Genomic DNA, 17,371 nt, shown 5'->3' with positions numbered 1-17,371 from the left:
GGCTGGGAGTAGGGACTAAAACAGGGCCCAGGCCAGAAAGGGAGGCTGGTTGAGGGGAGCTGCTCTGTAAGAGATCTTGGGCAGTTCTTGCTTACCCCTTCAACTGGCCAGAGATCCCACCTTACTCTGAAGAGTGTTCCACAGAGAGGTGGGGAGGAGGGGAGAAAAAGGAAAGAGGGAATAAAAGAGCAGTAGGGATGGGAAAATGGGGGAGGTCAGGAAAGAGACAGAGGCTATGACAAATACAGGCCCAGCAACCAGTCATCCCGCAATAGGCCTTTCCAGACCCAGTGCCAGGCCTTGCCAGGGATAGCTTTCCTCATTCTTACGACCGAGAACACCCTGGCTAGGCCTATATGTGGCAAAAGGCAGGAGGTCATATTGAAGTGGAGCATTTTGTAGCCTGGGTTACCAAACCCTGAGCGCAGGAAAGGGAGTACCCAAGCTGCTCAGAGGCCTCTAGATGGCACCAGAGAGCCAGAGCTGAGCTGGAGAAACCGAGAATCGGAGTGTGAGACACGGCGTGTGACACCGTGTGTGACTCGGTGAGTGTGAGTGTGACAGGGAGCGTGTGGCACTGTGAGGGCGTGTGACACAGGCCGTGACACTGCGCGGCCTCGTGGGGCAGGGGCCCGTGTGAGTCTGTGAATGTGTGTATGTCACCGGTAAATACGAGGGGCCACAGCTCCGTCCCGCCCTGAGGGCAGGTGACAGGGAGACCCTCGAAAAGCCCGAGCTCTGGCGTGTCACCTCATTCTCACTCTTGTATATTACCCCCATCCTCATTCTAGGGGAGCCCCCGCTTCCCATTACCCTCCTCCTCCCAAGGCCCCCTCCATAGCCCCACCCCCACGGCTTGCTGCGGCCACCGAGGCTGACCGCTCTGCGGCTTCGGCCAGAGGGGGAGGGGTGGACTTCCCTGGAGCGCAGTGGGAAGGGAGGGCCACATGGGTTGATCTGGGGGTCTGCGCGGGAAGAAGGTGGATGTGGAGAAGCAGATGCCCTTCAGGGAAGAAGGCACTGGGGAAGACGTTTCCCCCGCCCGACTTCCAAAGAGGCAGGGTAGGGGACAGGTGTTTGAGTGAGGTTAGGAACGGAATTCAGGAGGGGTCCCAGATGGGGCTCGCGTGCCATAAGTGCAAGGTGAAGAGCCAGGGAGGGGGACAGCCTGTGTATCCGGGTCCCGGGTAGTGAGGAGAAAGCGAAGGGGGTCGTGGCTTTGGGGAGCGGTGCGTGGGGTCCCCTCCCAGAGGGACCAGAGCGGTCCCGAGCTCCACCTCCCGGCCGGGGCTGGGGGGTAGGGAGGGCGGGGAGGCGGGAGGGAGGCGGGCAGGCGGGCCAGGAGGGAGGGGGGAGGGAGGGGGCGGGCCGGGCTGTGCGCTCTGCTCGCTGCTGGCTCCGCCGCCACCGCCGCCGCCGCCGCCGCCGCCGCCGCCTCACACACTCGGGGAGCGGGAGCGCGGAGCGGACGCGAAGCCGCCGGGGCTGCTGTGCCCAGAGCCAGCCGGAGCCGGAGCCTGAACCGCAGCGCCAGCCCGAGCCGTGCCAAGCCGCAGCCCGGGCCGGGGCCGGTGGCGGCTCATGGTCAGCAGGGCCGGCGGCCGGCGCTGCCCCGAGGCGGGTAAGGATCCGGTGGCGGTGGAGGCAGCGGCGGTGGCTCCCGCTCGGGAGCGGCCATAGCCGGCGGGAGCTGAGGGAGGGGCGCTCAGCGGAGCGAGGCCACGAGGGCCCGGGCGGTGCTCAGCGCGCTGGGCTGAGGTGGGGGCGGCTGGGAGCTCGGACCGGGGGTGGAGGTCGGGGCACCCTGGCCTCCAAAGTCCGTGGCGAGAAACCGAGAGAGGAGAGGGGCTGCTGAACCGGACCTCTGCCGTGGCGTCCCGCGCCCCTGCGCGTTTGAAGCCACGGGGAATAAGGAGACTCTAGGAGCGCGCCGAATGGAGGTGGTTGGGGGAAGCGCGCAACCCCCAGTTTGAGGGGGGGACGAAGCCGGCAAGGACCCTCGTACACAACGCACACACACACTTGTTGGGCGACCAGATCGGATCACTCAGGCGCTTCCAGCTCCCCGCGGGTGCCCAGAGGGCCAGACCACGGACATACGTTCACGCATACATACATCCGTACATATGTGCACACAGCACACACACCTCCCGCACACCAGCGCCCACTGGGGCACCGTCACTAGCTCAGAATCCGCTTCAGCGTCTGCACACTCAGCAGCACGGACACACAACCCGTGGCCCTAACAGAGCAACAGAACACAACCGAGTGTGACATTTGGCGACACAGACACACAAACACAATCCCGTGCCCTCATGTATGAGAGTCGCGGCCACAGTTCGCAAATGAACACTCAAAACCTAACCTCGCACGTACATATTCCTTTAAGGAACACACCCTAACATGAATTATGTTACCCACTCCTTGGCCAGAACACAGATGCACAACACAGGTCTCGCTTGCTCCCCCCCACCCACATAAACACAACCCCAGTGTCTCAGCACACGCCTTGACAGCACACACCCTAACACAGAAAGTAGAACCTACAGCGGCGCCTCACGGGCGAGAACACAGAATCCACTGCTTCACACATCTTAACACTGGGTGTCACACACCTTACACCAACAGTGTCACATTTACACCTTGCAGCCTATACACACAAACACACACGCTCGCTCTCTCTCCCTCAGAGGCCAGACTGCGTTCTGGGAAGATGAGGGGCGGTCGGGCGAGCCCCTAGCGTCCCTTCATCTTAATCAAGACACTGTTATTGTGACTATCAGCGCCGCGGGAACCCTGGGGGCTGGCCGGACCGGCTTCCCCGCCTGCGTCTCCCCCACCCCCACTGCGGGGCCGGGCCCGGCCGGGTATTCCCGGAACTGGCTGGACTGGCAGGCCGCGCCATCCCGGCTCCCCTGGGCTTCAAGGCCGTGGGTCCCTTTGCAGGGAGTGGAGCCTGAGGAGGTGTTTGCGACCCTCTTCGGGCCATTTAGCTGCGTTCTGAGAGCCACCTGGGGCCCCAGCACACCTGGGTCCCGCACACCTGTATCCCTCACACACCTGGACGCCCCTTCCGCCAGGTGCCCGCTGTAGGCCAGAGTCGCGTGCACCCGCAAAGCCCTGGGGCCCGAAGGGAGATCTCGGCTCGCGCTGGAGCAGAATTGGCAGGCTAGGTGGACTCAGCTACCCTCGGGAGCCCAGACTTCTGGCCTCAGTTTCCCCAGCAGTGATTGGCCACTGTTTCTTCTAGCTGGAAATATTCGGTGTAGCGTTGAGGTCTTTGAGGATTGAGTGCGGGGCAAAGACCCCTTTCCGCTAGCCGTGAGAGGGTCCGTTTCTTGAGAATGTCCCCACCCGGCCTGGCTCGCCACGCTTTGTGATTCCGGCGCCGGCTCCCTCCCCGCCCCCTCCCGGCGCCCGCCGCTTGGCTCCCGCCGACGCTCGCTTGCTGGGGACCCTAGGCAGTGGGCCGAGATGCGGTGGAGGAGGGATTCCCCGTGGCGGCCCTTGGGGGCAGGAGGCGCAGGGGGCCTACTGGCCAAGGTTCTCACCGCACCCCCACCTCGCCTTGAGCTCTGGGAGGCCTGTGTCGCTGGGGTGGGGGTGGGGCCGCCCGAGTCCGAGGTTGGTGGAGGAACAGTGCCCCCCCCCCCCATACACACTACTGCATCCTCTGGGAGGAGAAGCCCATGCTCTGGGCGTGTGCGGGGACCACCCGCTGACCACAGCGGTGTAGACAGGGGGCTGCCCCAGCGGCCACGGAGTCCAGGACACCGTGCTGAAAGACAGAGGGAGCCTACCATTACCTGCTCTGAGCCAACCTTCCATAGCTGCCAGAAAAGAGGGTGCCCTTAGAAGGTGCTTGTGACAGCCTAGAGGTAGGGGTTATTTTCTTGATGTGGAGGTCTAGGAGGATTGAAATCTGTAATTACAACTAGACCAGGGCATGGAATGGAATCAGCGAAGAGGGGTGAGAAGGGCCTCTGAAGACAGGCAGCGATAGTGTAGTAGGGGAGCAGATCTGGTTTCAGTTCTGGCAGCCTTTAGTTTCCCGTCTCCCCCAAGCCGATTCCCAGAGGGACTTCAGCTGGAAGAGGGTGTGTTGCTGGTCTGGCCTCTTCCTGGCAGAGGGGCTGCTAGTGTGGCTACTTGGTCAGGGGATCTGGGCTAGAGAGAGACAGTGAGCTAACTGCTGGGAGGAGTGGGCTGGAAGCACCAGGAGAGGGCCTGGTGGTGGGGGTAGGACATGGGGGAGGCCCTTGTGAGATGGTATGGCTGCCCCTACCCTGAACAAGGATGGCTGGTGCTGCAGGGTGAGATTCTTTCAACAATGTCTTGAGCACCTGCTGGCTCTATCTGCCCAGGCCCATAGTGGGGGGTGAGGATGCCGCACAGTGGTAAGACACATACCACCCTTGTCTTCCAAGGTCTTCCCAACTAGCAGGGGATGGGGTTCATTTACTTACTGAACCAGCGAGCACCTACTGTGTGCCTGGTGCTGGGAATAAAATGCCTTGTTCATGGGGCGCCTGGGTGGCTCAGTGGGTTAAAGCCTCTGCCTTCGGCTTGGGTCATGATCCCAGGGTCCTGGGATCGAGCCACGTATCAGGCTCTCTGCTTGGCAGGGAGTCCGCTTCCCCCTCTCTCTCTGCCTGCCTCTCTGCCTACTTGTGATCTCTGTCTGTCAAATAAATAAATTAAATCTTTTTTAAAAAAATTTAAAAATAATTTATAAAGAAAAAAGCCCTGTTCAGTTATTTTATATATGCACTGGTCCTTTACAATATAATAGATCTGAATGCCATGGATCTCATCTCCCAAATAACTAACAAGAGGCAGAACTGATTATTTCCATTTCATGATCTGGAAGCAGATTCAGAAAGGTGAAGCCACCTGGCCAAGGTCACATGGCTAGGAAGTGGTGGAGCAAGGGTTTGATCCCCAGCATTCTGACTCGAGCATGCAGGTGCCTAGAAGCCCTGCAGATGCTAATAGAGGGTTGTGCAAGAGCAGGGAGAGGAGCTGAGGGCCATGCACATGTTCACTGTGGGAAGCCTCTGAACAGCTCCACTCCGCACAGCCCCACTCTGCACAGCTCCACTAAGGCTTACCCTACTCTCCCAGAGGTTGGCTTTGTCCTTTGGTTTTTGTAGCCACGGTGGCAGTGGCTGTTGTGCAACAGTGCGGGGGGGTGGGGGGGGGGGGGGGAGGGGGGGGGGTCACAGCTGACTTGGTCTCTGGGATGTGGATGGCTGCCTCTGGGTATTTTGGCATTCAGCAGAAAGTGGACCCTGGTCCCTGAGGTGGGCTGGTAAAGAAGGTTCCGGGTGAACCCTCACTGCTATCCTCTCCCCCTCTCTAACATGTTGACACAGATGGCGGTTTCCTTGGCCCTCCCTGGACTCTGTCCCCTTACACCTCACTGCTCTCCTCAGGCCTGAGAAGAATGAGTCACTGTGCGAGCTGCAGCTCTGCTTCTCAGGGCCCTGGGTGCCTATGTCACTGGGCAGAGGTGGGGACACCCTTGTCAGGAAGGCAGCCAGGGCCTGGGCAAGGGCAGATAAAGCTAATGGCTTCAGAAGGTGCCTGAAGACTAATGACTCTCCATAAGCAACCATACCTGGGCAAAGTTCAGGGATGGTGGGGGCAGGGGTAAGGGAGGGCTACCTCACTGCTGCTCCTGGCTCCTCTGACTGTGTCCCTGCATCCCCGGGGCCTCTGGGTGGGGGAGGGGACAGCTTCAGGCTGGGTTTGTACAGCCCTTGAACCCTAAGCCCTCTCTTTCCTTGCCAGGCAAGTTTGGCAGCGCAGGGATGGGGTGGTGAGGGTGGGGGGCTACTTAGCCAACATATTCTAGCCTCTGATAATTCTCTGGATTTTCTTTCCCCCCCATCCAGACTTTTCCCCAGACTCTGGATGAGAAGAGGCATTCTTATTTCTCAAATCTTGACTCTGCTTACTCCTTCTGTGACCTGAGACAGTTCGTGTTTCTTTCTGAGCCTCTCATCTGCACAATGGGGAGCAGTGTAATAATAAAGTACCCACTTCGGAGGGTGGGGAGGGTTAGAATGGATAGTGCATGTAAATGGAGTAAAATCTCAGGGATTGTTAGCTGGGATGACGACAATGATGACGGTGATGATGATGGCAAAGGTGACAGTAGAATTTGCACTTCTTTCTCAACTCCAGGGACCTAGCACATCTCAGAGTTAGTCTTTTCCTGATAGTGCATCCTGTTGCCTCCACCCTACTGCCTGGGGGTTTCTCCAGGTCCCTCCCCCAGAATCAGAATTGGTGGGGGCAGATAATACTCATTTTAAAGGAACGTTCTAGGTGCTTCATGGGCCTTAAACATTCTTCAGCTCTTGCCCGCACTCTGGGTAGCCACCCCTCCAAACCCATGTTCCCCCAAATTCCTACCTCCTGGAAACACCCTCTTCCCCATACATTCCTGGCCTTGGATATTTCTCTGTGGTCCTCTTTCTGACTCCAAGTTGTACACCATAATCCTTTCCTGATTCCTCTGCTGGCTGGAGGTAAGGGATGTCCTGAGGGTGACAGGGTGAATGAGTGAGACAGAAAAAGAGTGTGTATGGGGTGGGGGGGCTTCTAGCGTGTGTGCTGCCTGGGAGGCCTGAGGGGTTAGAGCCCTGGGTTGTGACCCCGAGAGGTGGAAGAATGGGCTTAATCTGTAGCTCTTGGAGCTGCTACAAATCAGTCACCCTGACTCTGTCAGACCAAGACCTCTGAATTTACAGCCAAAATTTGTGAGCATTCATTTTTCTTGGAAAAATCTGTCCCATTGTTTCATAAAATTCATAAAGGGGGCTTGATCTAAAAGGGTTAAGAATCTGTGTTCTGGAGAGAGTGAGGGAAGCAAGCAGTCACTGCCTTATTTCTCCTCTGTGTCAGGTTTAGGGTAATTCCCATAGATCCCCCACCCTGCCAAGACTTAGGCGTGGAATTGGTGTGTGGAGTGACCCACTCTGTGTTTGCCATGGAGGGAAGGCAGGCTAAGGTGCCCAGAAGGTATTGAGGTTCCCTGGAGACCGTCCTCCCGGGGGTGTGTTTAGGTTGGAGCTTAGAAGTAAGAGGAGCCTTGTGCCAGATCTGTGCAGGTAGATGGATAGTGGCTGGAGGGTGGATCCACTTGGATCATTCGATAAATTTTTCCTTCCTTTAAAGAGATTAAGATTGCAACTAGGAACAAGCACAACACTAATCTGATAACAGCCTCTGACACGTAGGGCACTTTACTGGCAGGAAGAGACCGGGGAGGAGGTGTGGTTTGGGAGTGCTATGTGAAGAAGTGAAGTGTTCGAAGTTGTAAGGAATCTGTGTTCATTGAGCATTTGCTGAGAGTCAGCTATGGTCCTAAAAAGAGAAGGATTAAATTTGACGCCCGTAGGTTCTTGATGGAATAAGGGAATTGGGCAAGGAAATAATCAGTGACCACCCAGAAAGTGCCAGGATAGGCTAAACCTGAGAGCTACAGTTGTCTTTCAGGAACTCTTACTGAGTGCTTACTGTATGCCAGGTCCAGAGCAGGGTCCTGAGGCTGTAGGAACAAAGCAGAGGCTCTCATCTCTGCTCAATCTTGTAGGAAAGACAACTGACAAATTATTTCCCATCTAACAGCTACATAACTTCAATTATAAGTGCTGTGAGGGAGCATTTGTTGAGTACTTAAAGTATGCGCTAGGCGTTTAGCCCATGTGATCTCAAACTCCCTAGGAAATAGGTGGTGTTGTTCCCATTTTACAGATAAGGAAACTGAGGCCCTAAATCATTGTTCTCCTGCTCAGCATCCAGGAAATGGATAGTCTGATGTCTTCTCCACCCTGATTCCTTCCATGTGCCAAATGATTACAACCAAACAAAAATGACAAATAGTCATTGAGTTAGAATGGTTGTGAGGTCCATGATAGCAGATTGAGTCTATCTTGTATGCTGCTGTGTCCCAGTGTCCAGGAGATTGCCTCACACATTGTAAGTGCACAGTAAACATTTGTTGAATGCATGGTGCCCAGCTCTGTGAACATGCGTGGGTTGGGGCAGGGGAATGAGTAGAGAGAGTCTGGCCCTACCTTCAGGAAGTCTGGCATTTGTCTGGAGAGCCAGAGAACGCAGGAATAGGTAGGTGCACAGTACTGGGGTTGAACAACACTGGCAGGTGGGCGGGGTCCAGGCAGCTCAGTGATTCATTGCCTTGGGACTAGGGCAGACAATAGTGGCTGTGAGTTGGAGAAAGGAGAGGTCACAGCAGGCTGGAGAGGCCTGGGAAGGCTTCCTGGGGGATTAGGGGCTGCCTTCAGTGGGGTAGGTGTGGTCTCTGACAAGGATGGGTAGGATTTCGGAGGGGGGGGGATGTCAGGTATTTCAGGTGCAAGTGGGGAGGTGGGGGACGGAGAGTGAGCCTGAGCCCTCTGCTGAAAATGCAGGGCCTGACTTTGGATTTAAATAGAGGGGCTGGCCATGGCTTTGTTGGAGAGAAGGAAGGGATCCAGACTGGGACAGCAGCAGGGCTGGCTGGGGTCTGCAGGTGCATTGCCTCAAAGCTGGGGGGTGGGGGAGATGAGGGAGAAGTGGGTTATTGGGGTGCAGGGCGCAGCTTGTGGCTGGCTATGGCATAGAGGGCTCCAGTTGGAAGGATATGGGGGTGGGCACAGAGAAACCCGTCAGAGATGGGACTGGACACGTCAAAGGGGGAGGGGCAAGGTATGAGACAGGGGCCAGATGTTTCCTGAGAGCCTGGGAGCCTACTTGGAGGGGAGTGGTCAGGAACAGGCTGGTGGTGGCATTGGCAGCACCGTCCCAGTTAGACCTGCTGGGCTCACAGTTGCTAAGGACAGGCTAGGGCAGCTCCCAATGCCAATTCCAGGGCGAGTCAGCCCTGACCACAGTCCTGACCCCAATCTTGAACTCTGCACTCTTCTTCCACACACCCGTCAGTGTCTCCCTCCCCCTACCTCCCCACCCCTGGTGGAAACAGCGCAGGAAGGGAGGAGGAGGAGTCCTGGGAACCCAGCTGGGGGCAGAGCTGGGGGCAGTGTGCTTCGGGGGAGGTGGGTGGCTGACTCCTACACTTCAGCTCTGTTTCCAAGCCTTGATGGGTGCCTAGTTTAAGCTGACCCTTCATGGGGGTGGGGGCATTGGGCAATCTGGGTGATTACCGTCAGAAAAGAGGGATTTGACATGTCATATCTCATACGCATATACTGGCCAGCATCTCCGAAGGAAAAGAAACGAGACGCCTTCCCACTCCCTCCAGCCATCCTGAGTGGCCCTCAGCATGGGGTCCAGGGAACATAAAGAGTGCCTATATCTCTTTCCTATCATGTATGTGGGGGGTGCTTAAGGGCTTACCCTTCCACTTGCTGTCTCTCCGTATCTCGGTATCAGGGTAATTACCATGGGTGACTAAGGCAAGATGCTGGTGAGAAGGAGGTGTTGGGCAAAGCACAGGAGAGAGAGCAGGGAGGAGGGAGTGTCAGCAGGGTCAGGGCGTTCCATGGGCGGGAGCTACTCTAGACCTGTTCTGGGCCCTTACCGGCTCCTCCAGCTGGGGCAGACATTGCTGCTACACCCAGCTGTGAGTGAAACTCAGGGTTCTGGGTTCTGGAATCGGGGTTCTGGGCTGGGGCTGAGCTCTCTTTGTGAGATAGTGTATAGATGGCAGAAGGGGAGTCAGGACCTGGCTTGGGCAACCCTCAGGGCCAGCTTCCTCTTCCCAGCTGACCTCCTATTTTGCCTCTTCTCCTTGCAGCCCTCCTGATTCTAGATCCTGCCAGAATGGGGCCCCCGAGGCCCAGCCCAGGCCCCGGGGGGCAACGGTTGCTGCTGTCCCCCTTGCCGCTGGCACTGCTGCTTCTGCTGGCGGCATCCCCAGGCCATGCCACTCGGGTGGTGTACAAGGTGCCGGAGGAGCAGCCACCCAACACCCTCATTGGGAGCCTTGCTGCGGACTATGGTTTTCCAGACGTGGGCCACCTGTACAAACTAGAGGTAGGCGCCCCATACCTGCGGGTGGATGGCAAGACGGGAGACATCTTCACCACCGAGACGTCTATTGACCGTGAGGGGCTCCGTGAATGCCAGAACCAGCTCCCTGGTGAGCCTTGCATCCTGGAGTTTGAGGTATCTATTACGGACCTCGTGCAGAACGGCAGTCCTCGGCTGTTAGAGGGCCAGATAGAGGTACAGGACATCAATGACAACACGCCCAACTTCGCCTCGCCAGTCATCACACTACCCATCCCTGAGAACACCAACATTGGCTCACTCTTCCCCATCCCGGTGGCTTCTGACCGCGACACCGGCCCCAACGGTGTGGCATCCTACGAGCTGCAGGCCGGGCCTGAGGCCCAGGAGCTGTTTGGGCTTCAGGTGGCAGAGGACCAGGAGGGGAAGCAGCCACAGCTCATCGTGATGGGCAACCTAGACCGGGAGCGCTGGGATTCCTATGACCTCACTATCAAGGTGCAGGATGGCGGCAGCCCCCCACGTGCCAGCAGTGCCCTGCTGCGCGTCACTGTGCTTGACACCAACGACAACGCCCCCAAGTTCGAGCGGCCCTCCTACGAGGCTGAACTGTCCGAGAATAGCCCCATAGGCCACTCGGTCATCCAGGTGAGAGGTCCCTCCATCTAACTGTCAGGATTCCCACCTCAGGAAATGGGAGCCTGGCCAGGGCTGGTGAGAGTTCCCTTCACTCAGGGGTAAACTGCGAGGGTACTGTGATCTGGTGAGACCTTCCTATCCCAGCAGGTGATATTATTGCCCTCTATCAAGCTACTTAGTGAGGGACGCCTGGGTGGCTCAGTTGGTTAAACAGCTGCTTTTGGCTCAAGTCATGATCCCAGGGTCCTGGGATCGAGCCCCCTGTTGGGCTCCCTGCTCAGTGTGGAATCTGCTTCTCCCTCTCCCTCTGCCCACTCTCCCCACTCATGTTCATGCTCTCTTGCTTTCTCTCCAATAAATAAATAAAATCTTTAAAAAAAAAAAAGCTACTTAGTGAGAGTGACAGCGTAGGAATAGTAGTCCCCTCATCCTCAAATCAGACTCAAACTGGAGAAACTTCGGAGAAGTGAAACCCCCTCCCAAGTCAAATGATATCCTCCTCTCCAGCGAGGTCAGCCAAGTTGGAATAAGAACACTCTCTCCAGAGGTGAGAATATCTTCCCCACCAGCAGCCCCTTAGCCAGACCAGACTTTTCCTGAAGCTAGAGGACAGACCCTTTCTTTGCTTCTCCCTGACAGTCAGATGAGATTATTTGAGCCAAGTGAGTCCTCAGAGTTCTAGAAAACTGCATTCAGATGCCTCTCTGTACACCAGCTTCCTTCCCTAGGCAAGGGTGCTCGTGAGTATGGGGTGCTTGGCACAGTGGGGGGTCGGTTGCCTCTGCTGAAGTTCTCAGCACCCCTCTCCATGGGAACTGCCCCAGGGGCTGGACAGCTTGGTGGGGCCAGGGCCTGGGAGGGAGCAAAGAAAGCGTCCCTGCAGACAGGTGGGCGTATCTCCCGCTGTCATCTCAGCCCTGGCCTCCTGCCAGCCCCAGCTCCTTTCTCCTTCCCCCTGGGCTGAAGCTGTCTGTCTTTGAAGTGAGGGAGCTGAGGAGGGCTCAGCCTGCCCTGTACACCGTTATGGTCCTGGGAAACCCTTCATTCTATGTCCTCAAACTGAAGTGGGGCGTGGGGAGGAGTTTTAGGCTTTTTTTTAGAGGCTGGTGGACTTGAACATGTAGAAGGGAGTCTGTGGAAGAAAAGGGAGACAGACAGTCGGAGATGGTGAATAATAACAGCCTGGGTGCCAGGCACTGTTCAGAACACATTATGTGTATTATGTCATGGAATCCTCACAGTTCAAGGTAAGCATTATCCCCATTTCACCGATGGGAAACTGAGCCCACAGAGATTTGGAAACTTGATGCCTGGTGTCCCCAGCTGTTGTGTTCACATCCCACTCTGGCTATGTCCAACAGCCCGGCTTCAAACTCTGAATCCTGTGTGTGTAACAGCTACACCCCCTTCCAGGGGGCCGAAGCAGAAGAGTGGGCAGAGATGGGGTTTGAGAAGGAGCAGAAAAGAGAGGATGGGAGAGACGCAGAAAGAGCTGAGCAAGGCGGGGAGGGAAACAGGGACAGAAGTGAAGAGTCACAGAGACAAAGGGAGGTAAGATGGTAAGAGAGGTGAGTAAGAAGCCAGGTGAGCAGTCTAGAGACAGGGAGAAGTGGGAATCCCAAGGGAAAGGTAGGTGACAGAGAGATGGACTGGGGACAGCGGGGTGAGGAGAAGAAACAGTTTGGCTCTCACAGAGGTGAAAAAGGCCCAGAATAACTAGGATGCCCTGCCCAGATGTCTCCACTGTTGAACAAGTTCTGGTTCCCAACAGGAAGGAGAGGAGACTAGCAGTGGTATGAGGCCCCACTAGACATGGTGCCTAGCACTGTGTTAGCACTGATTTTCAGAGATGGACAGGTGATGGGTGGATGAAAGGAGGGATAAATGCTATTTAGGGAGCACTTGCCACATACTAGGCAGTGTTAGGCATTTTTACAAGTATTATTTAATTCTCACCACAGCCCTATGAAATAGGTTCTATTATTAACCCATTTTATACATTTGTAGACTGAGGCTTGGGGTGATGGAGTAATTGGCCCAAGGTTACATAGTTAGGAAGTGGTAGAGCTGGGATTTGAACCCAGAACTCTTCTGCTGTGTCTCTGAGAGATTCTGCCAGGTTATACCTGTCCTGTCCTCCCCATTTCCCCCCCACACACCCACTTCTCCCTTACCAGTGGTACCTCATGCCCATTCCCACCAGGTTCCCGCTGCCCCATCACCACCCGTGTTTGTATAGACTTGGGCCGAGTGTGCGTCGGCGTTGGCGTGGGAGGGCGTGCCCACTGCAAAGGGACAGACAGTTCATTGTTTGATGCTGGGAGCCCAGCCCGCTGCCAGCAGGCTCTGTGGCCCACACCAGCCCCTCCCTCCCGGCCGCAGACTCAGCTGCCCAGATTCCTCAAGTTGGTGCCTAGCCAGCACCAGCCAGAGGAGAAGATGCTGAAACCGGTTTCCCCGGTTTGAGAGAGCCATGGTCTTGCCAGCTCCTTCTGACCCATATCCCTACGTGACTGCTTTCGAACGAAGCTCCCTCCCCTAGGGCCTCCAGGTGGGCATGTGGGTCTCCACTTGTGCGCAAACACACACATGCACAAACACATACCTTCTCACACATTCACACGTACCCCCCGTCTCAGAATACATGTACGTGCACACATGGGTATTGTGCTCACGTCAGGCAGACGTGCCACACCTTTCCAGCTCTTTGGAAAGGTTGAAGGCCCGTTTAATTGGGTGGAAGGGCTACCCCAGTTGCTAGCTGGCTTCGCATCCCCAGATTGGGGCACACCAGTACAGGAACGGTAAGCAGAGCTGTCCCATCTCTGCTAGTTTCTTGTAACACAGCAGAAGATTTGCAGGCTGCCTCTGTGCTCCTCAGGGAACAAGATCAGTACCGTCTGCCCTGTGTCGGGGTTGGGAAAAGGGCAGTTGGTCTATGTGTTGCTTTTGGAAAGGGTACCACATTAGACGAATTGTATCTGCCATGCTCATTGCAAAGGCAGCACACATGTTCCTTAATGTGCTATCCCATTATCCCAGGACTAACCCATCCCGGCTTCCCTTGTTTTCCTCCGCTGCCCTGTAGGTGAAGGCCAATGACTCGGACCAAGGCGCCAACGCAGAAATCGACTACACATTCCACCAGGCGCCTGAGGTGGTGAGGCGTCTTCTGCGACTGGACAGGAACACTGGACTTATCACTGTGCAGGGCCCCGTGGATCGCGAGGACCTGAGTACCCTGCGCTTCTCCGTGCTCGCCAAGGACCGAGGCACCAACCCCAAGAGTGCCCGTGCCCAAGTGGTGGTGACTGTGAAGGACATGAACGACAATGCCCCCACCATTGAGATCCGGGGCATAGGGTTGGTGACCCATCAAGATGGGATGGCTAATATCTCAGAGGATGTGGCAGAGGAGACAGCCGTGGCCCTGGTGCAGGTCTCTGACCGAGATGAGGGAGAGAACGCAGCTGTCACCTGTGTGGTGGCAAATGACGTGCCCTTCCAGCTGCGCCAGGCCAGTGAGACGGGAAGTGACAGCAAAAAGAAGTACTTCTTACAGACCACCACTCCACTTGATTACGAGAAGGTCAAAGACTACACCATAGAGATTGTGGCTGTGGACTCTGGCAACCCCCCGCTCTCTAGCACCAACTCCCTCAAGGTGCAGGTGGTAGACGTCAATGACAATGCCCCTGTGTTCACCCAGAGTGTCACTGAGGTTGCCTTCCCAGAAAACAACAAGCCGGGTGAAGTGGTCGCCGAAGTCACTGCCAGCGATGCCGACTCAGGCTCTAACGCGGAGCTGGTTTACTCTCTGGAGCCAGAGCCAGCTGCCAAGGGCCTCTTCACCATCTCTCCTGACACTGGAGAGATCCGGGTGAAGACATCCCTTGATCGGGAACAGCGGGATAGTTACGAGTTAAAGGTGGTGGCAGCTGACCGGGGCAGTCCCAGCCTGCAGGGCACAGCCACCGTCCTTGTCAATGTGCTGGACTGCAACGACAATGACCCCAAGTTTATGCTGAGTGGCTACAACTTCTCAGTGATGGAGAACATGCCGGCACTGAGTCCAGTGGGCATGGTAACCGTCATTGATGGGGACAAAGGGGAGAACGCCCGGGTACAACTCACGGTGGAGCAGGACAATGGTGATTTTGTTATCCAAAATGGCACAGGCACCATCCTCTCCAGCCTGAGCTTTGATCGGGAGCATCAGAGCACCTACACCTTCCAGCTGAAGGCAGTGGACGGGGGTGTCCCACCTCGCTCAGCATATGTGGGTGTCACTATCAACGTGCTGGATGAGAATGACAATGCACCCTTCATCACCGCCCCTTCCAACACCTCCCACCAGCTGTTGACCCCACAGACACGTCTTGGTGAGACGGTCAGCCAGGTGACAGCCGAGGACATTGACTCCGGGGTCAATGCGGAGTTGACCTACAGCATCGCTGGTGGCAACCCTTACGGACTCTTCCAGATTGGATCCCATTCAGGGGCCATCACCCTTGAGAAGGAGATTGAGCGGCGCCATCACGGGCTACACCGCCTGGTGGTGAAAGTCAGTGACCGTGGCAAGCCCCCGCGCTATGGCACGGCCTTGGTCCACCTTTACGTCAATGAGACCCTGGCCAACCGCACCCTTCTGGAGACCCTGCTGGGCCACAGCCTGGACACGCCACTGGACATTGATATCGCTGGGGATCCAGAATATGAGCGCTCCAAACAACGTGGCAACATCCTCTTTGGAGTGGTGGCCGGTGTGGTGGCCGTGGCCTTGCTCATTGCCCTGGCAGTGCTTGTGCGCTACTGCCGGCAGCGGGAGGCCAAGAGTGGCTACCAGGCTGGCAAGAAGGAAACCAAGGACCTATATGCCCCCAAGCCCAGCAGCAAAGCCTCCAAGGGAAACAAAGGCAAGGGCAAGAAGAGCAAGTCCCCGAAGCCTGTGAAGCCAGTGGAGGATGAGGATGAGGCTGGGCTGCAGAAATCCCTCAAGTTCAACCTGATGAGCGATGCCCCTGGAGACAGCCCCCGCATCCACCTGCCCCTCAACTACCCGCCGGGCAGCCCTGACCTGGGCCGCCACTACCGCTCGAACTCCCCACTGCCTTCCATCCAGCTGCAGCCCCAGTCACCCTCTGCCTCCAAGAAGCACCAAGTGGTGCAGGACCTGCCACCCGCAAACACATTTGTGGGCACTGGTGACACCACATCCACGGGCTCTGAGCAGTACTCCGACTACAGCTACCGCACCAACCCCCCCAAATACCCCAGCAAGCAGGTAGGCCAGCCCTTGCGGCTCAGCACACCCCGGCCTCTACCCCACCCCTACCACGGAGCCATCTGGACCGAGGTATGGGAGTGACGGGGCAGGTGGATCAGACCTGTGCGCTCCTCAGCCCATAGGGGCCAACGCAAGCCAGTGGTGGGAGGTGGGACCAAAGATCTGGGGATGCCAGGGCCTTGGTGATGACCCTGCTGCCTTGCCCAGGCACAGAGGGTTAGACTGAGTGAAAATTGAGGGAGGGTGTGTGCTCTGTGGCATTCTCCTCCTTGCCCCCTCCCAATTGGGAGAGGCCTGTGACTGTCAATTCCCAAGACACTAGACCCAGCTGCTGGGTCTTGCCAGTGGGGGCTGATGGGCAGATGAGCAGAAGGGGTGGAGGCAGAAGGGGGGAAGGGAAGGGAAGATGAAGTCTACTCCAAAGCTGGGTCTCTAGCTGAGACCACCTATTGGTGCTTCTCTAGAAGGGAAACAGGGAGACCTGGGGTCCTATTGGGTAACTGGGTAGGGCTCTGTCCGGGGCGGGGGGGGCCTCCCTATTTGTGCCTTCTGTGTGTGCTGTGTTAGCCTCTTCCCCACCCCAGGCTCCTGGGGCTGGGTCCTGGCTCCCCTTCCCCAGTCCCAAACACTTATCCCTGACAATAAAGTTCTCTATTTTTGGAGTTTTGGTTTCTTATTTTCCTGGAACTGAGAGAAGGAGTGAGAGAGACTGGAAACGGCCCTTTGTCCTTAGGTCCCTACCCAATTTCCCTATCCCTTCTCTTTGCCCCTTCCTACTTCCCAGACCTGCCCTCTACCCCAGCCCTATCTTCATTTACCATCATCCCATCTGACAACGTGTCCTCTCACTCTGTGTTTGGGAGGCCATCTCCCTAGGAACAGCATCCTTCCCCAAGAAAGGGCAGGTGCACTCAAGTGAGAGGCACCCAGGTCCTGCCCTTTGTCCATTGGCTGGGGCTTTACCCTTCCAATATGTTCACATTGAGGAGCCCCTGACCGAGCTTGGGCCAGAACACCTGGTAAGGGGGAATTGCAGCCCGCCCACCTCAGGTGAAGACAGAGAAGCCCTTGATTACACCAGCTACCTTCCCTTGGGGCAAGATCTTTCCAAGTCCCTTTCCCAGCTTTTTCATCCCAGCATCGCTCAATGCCCAGCAATTACTGGGTCCTGCCCTGCATGTCCCCGCCATGATCACCAGCCTGGATTACTGGGAGGGAGGACCCAGGGAAAGGGAGGGAATCCTCAAGTTCTTTGGATTGGCCTGCTCTGGATCCCTACTCTTAGGGTGCTCCCTTCTGACTTTAAGCTGAGGGACCCTAGTCCTGCCCATCCTCCCTTCCCTTCCTTTAGCTCCTTGTTCTAGCTACCCTGGGCTGCTGGCTCTCACTCACTCTCTCTCTCTCCGTCTCTCACTTCTTGCTGTCCTAGGTCTGCCCTGTCTCTGGCTGTGCCTGCAGGGCACT

General features: G+C 56.7%; 1 protein-coding gene across 1 annotated transcript in view; it reads left to right on the top strand.

The window, feature by feature from the left end:
* Nucleotides 1-1,581: 1,581 nt before the first annotated feature.
* LOC111156923 (protocadherin 1) overlaps nucleotides 1,582-17,371 on the top strand; it is a 22,445-nt gene continuing 6,655 nt past the window's right edge. Inside the window, exons 1-3 of the mRNA XM_022518066.1 lie at nucleotides 1,582-1,621; nucleotides 9,767-10,629; nucleotides 13,709-15,904. Coding sequence (XP_022373774.1) covers nucleotides 1,582-1,621; nucleotides 9,767-10,629; nucleotides 13,709-15,904 — 3,099 coding nt within the window. The remainder of the gene's footprint in view (nucleotides 1,622-9,766; nucleotides 10,630-13,708; nucleotides 15,905-17,371) is intronic.

Source organism: Enhydra lutris, unplaced genomic scaffold, assembly GCF_002288905.1.
Source record: "Enhydra lutris kenyoni isolate GAN:26980312 unplaced genomic scaffold, ASM228890v2 scaffoldscaffold50, whole genome shotgun sequence".
Classification (NCBI taxonomy): Eukaryota; Metazoa; Chordata; class Mammalia; order Carnivora; family Mustelidae; genus Enhydra; species Enhydra lutris.
This window is presented reverse-complemented; position numbering and strand designations above follow the sequence as displayed.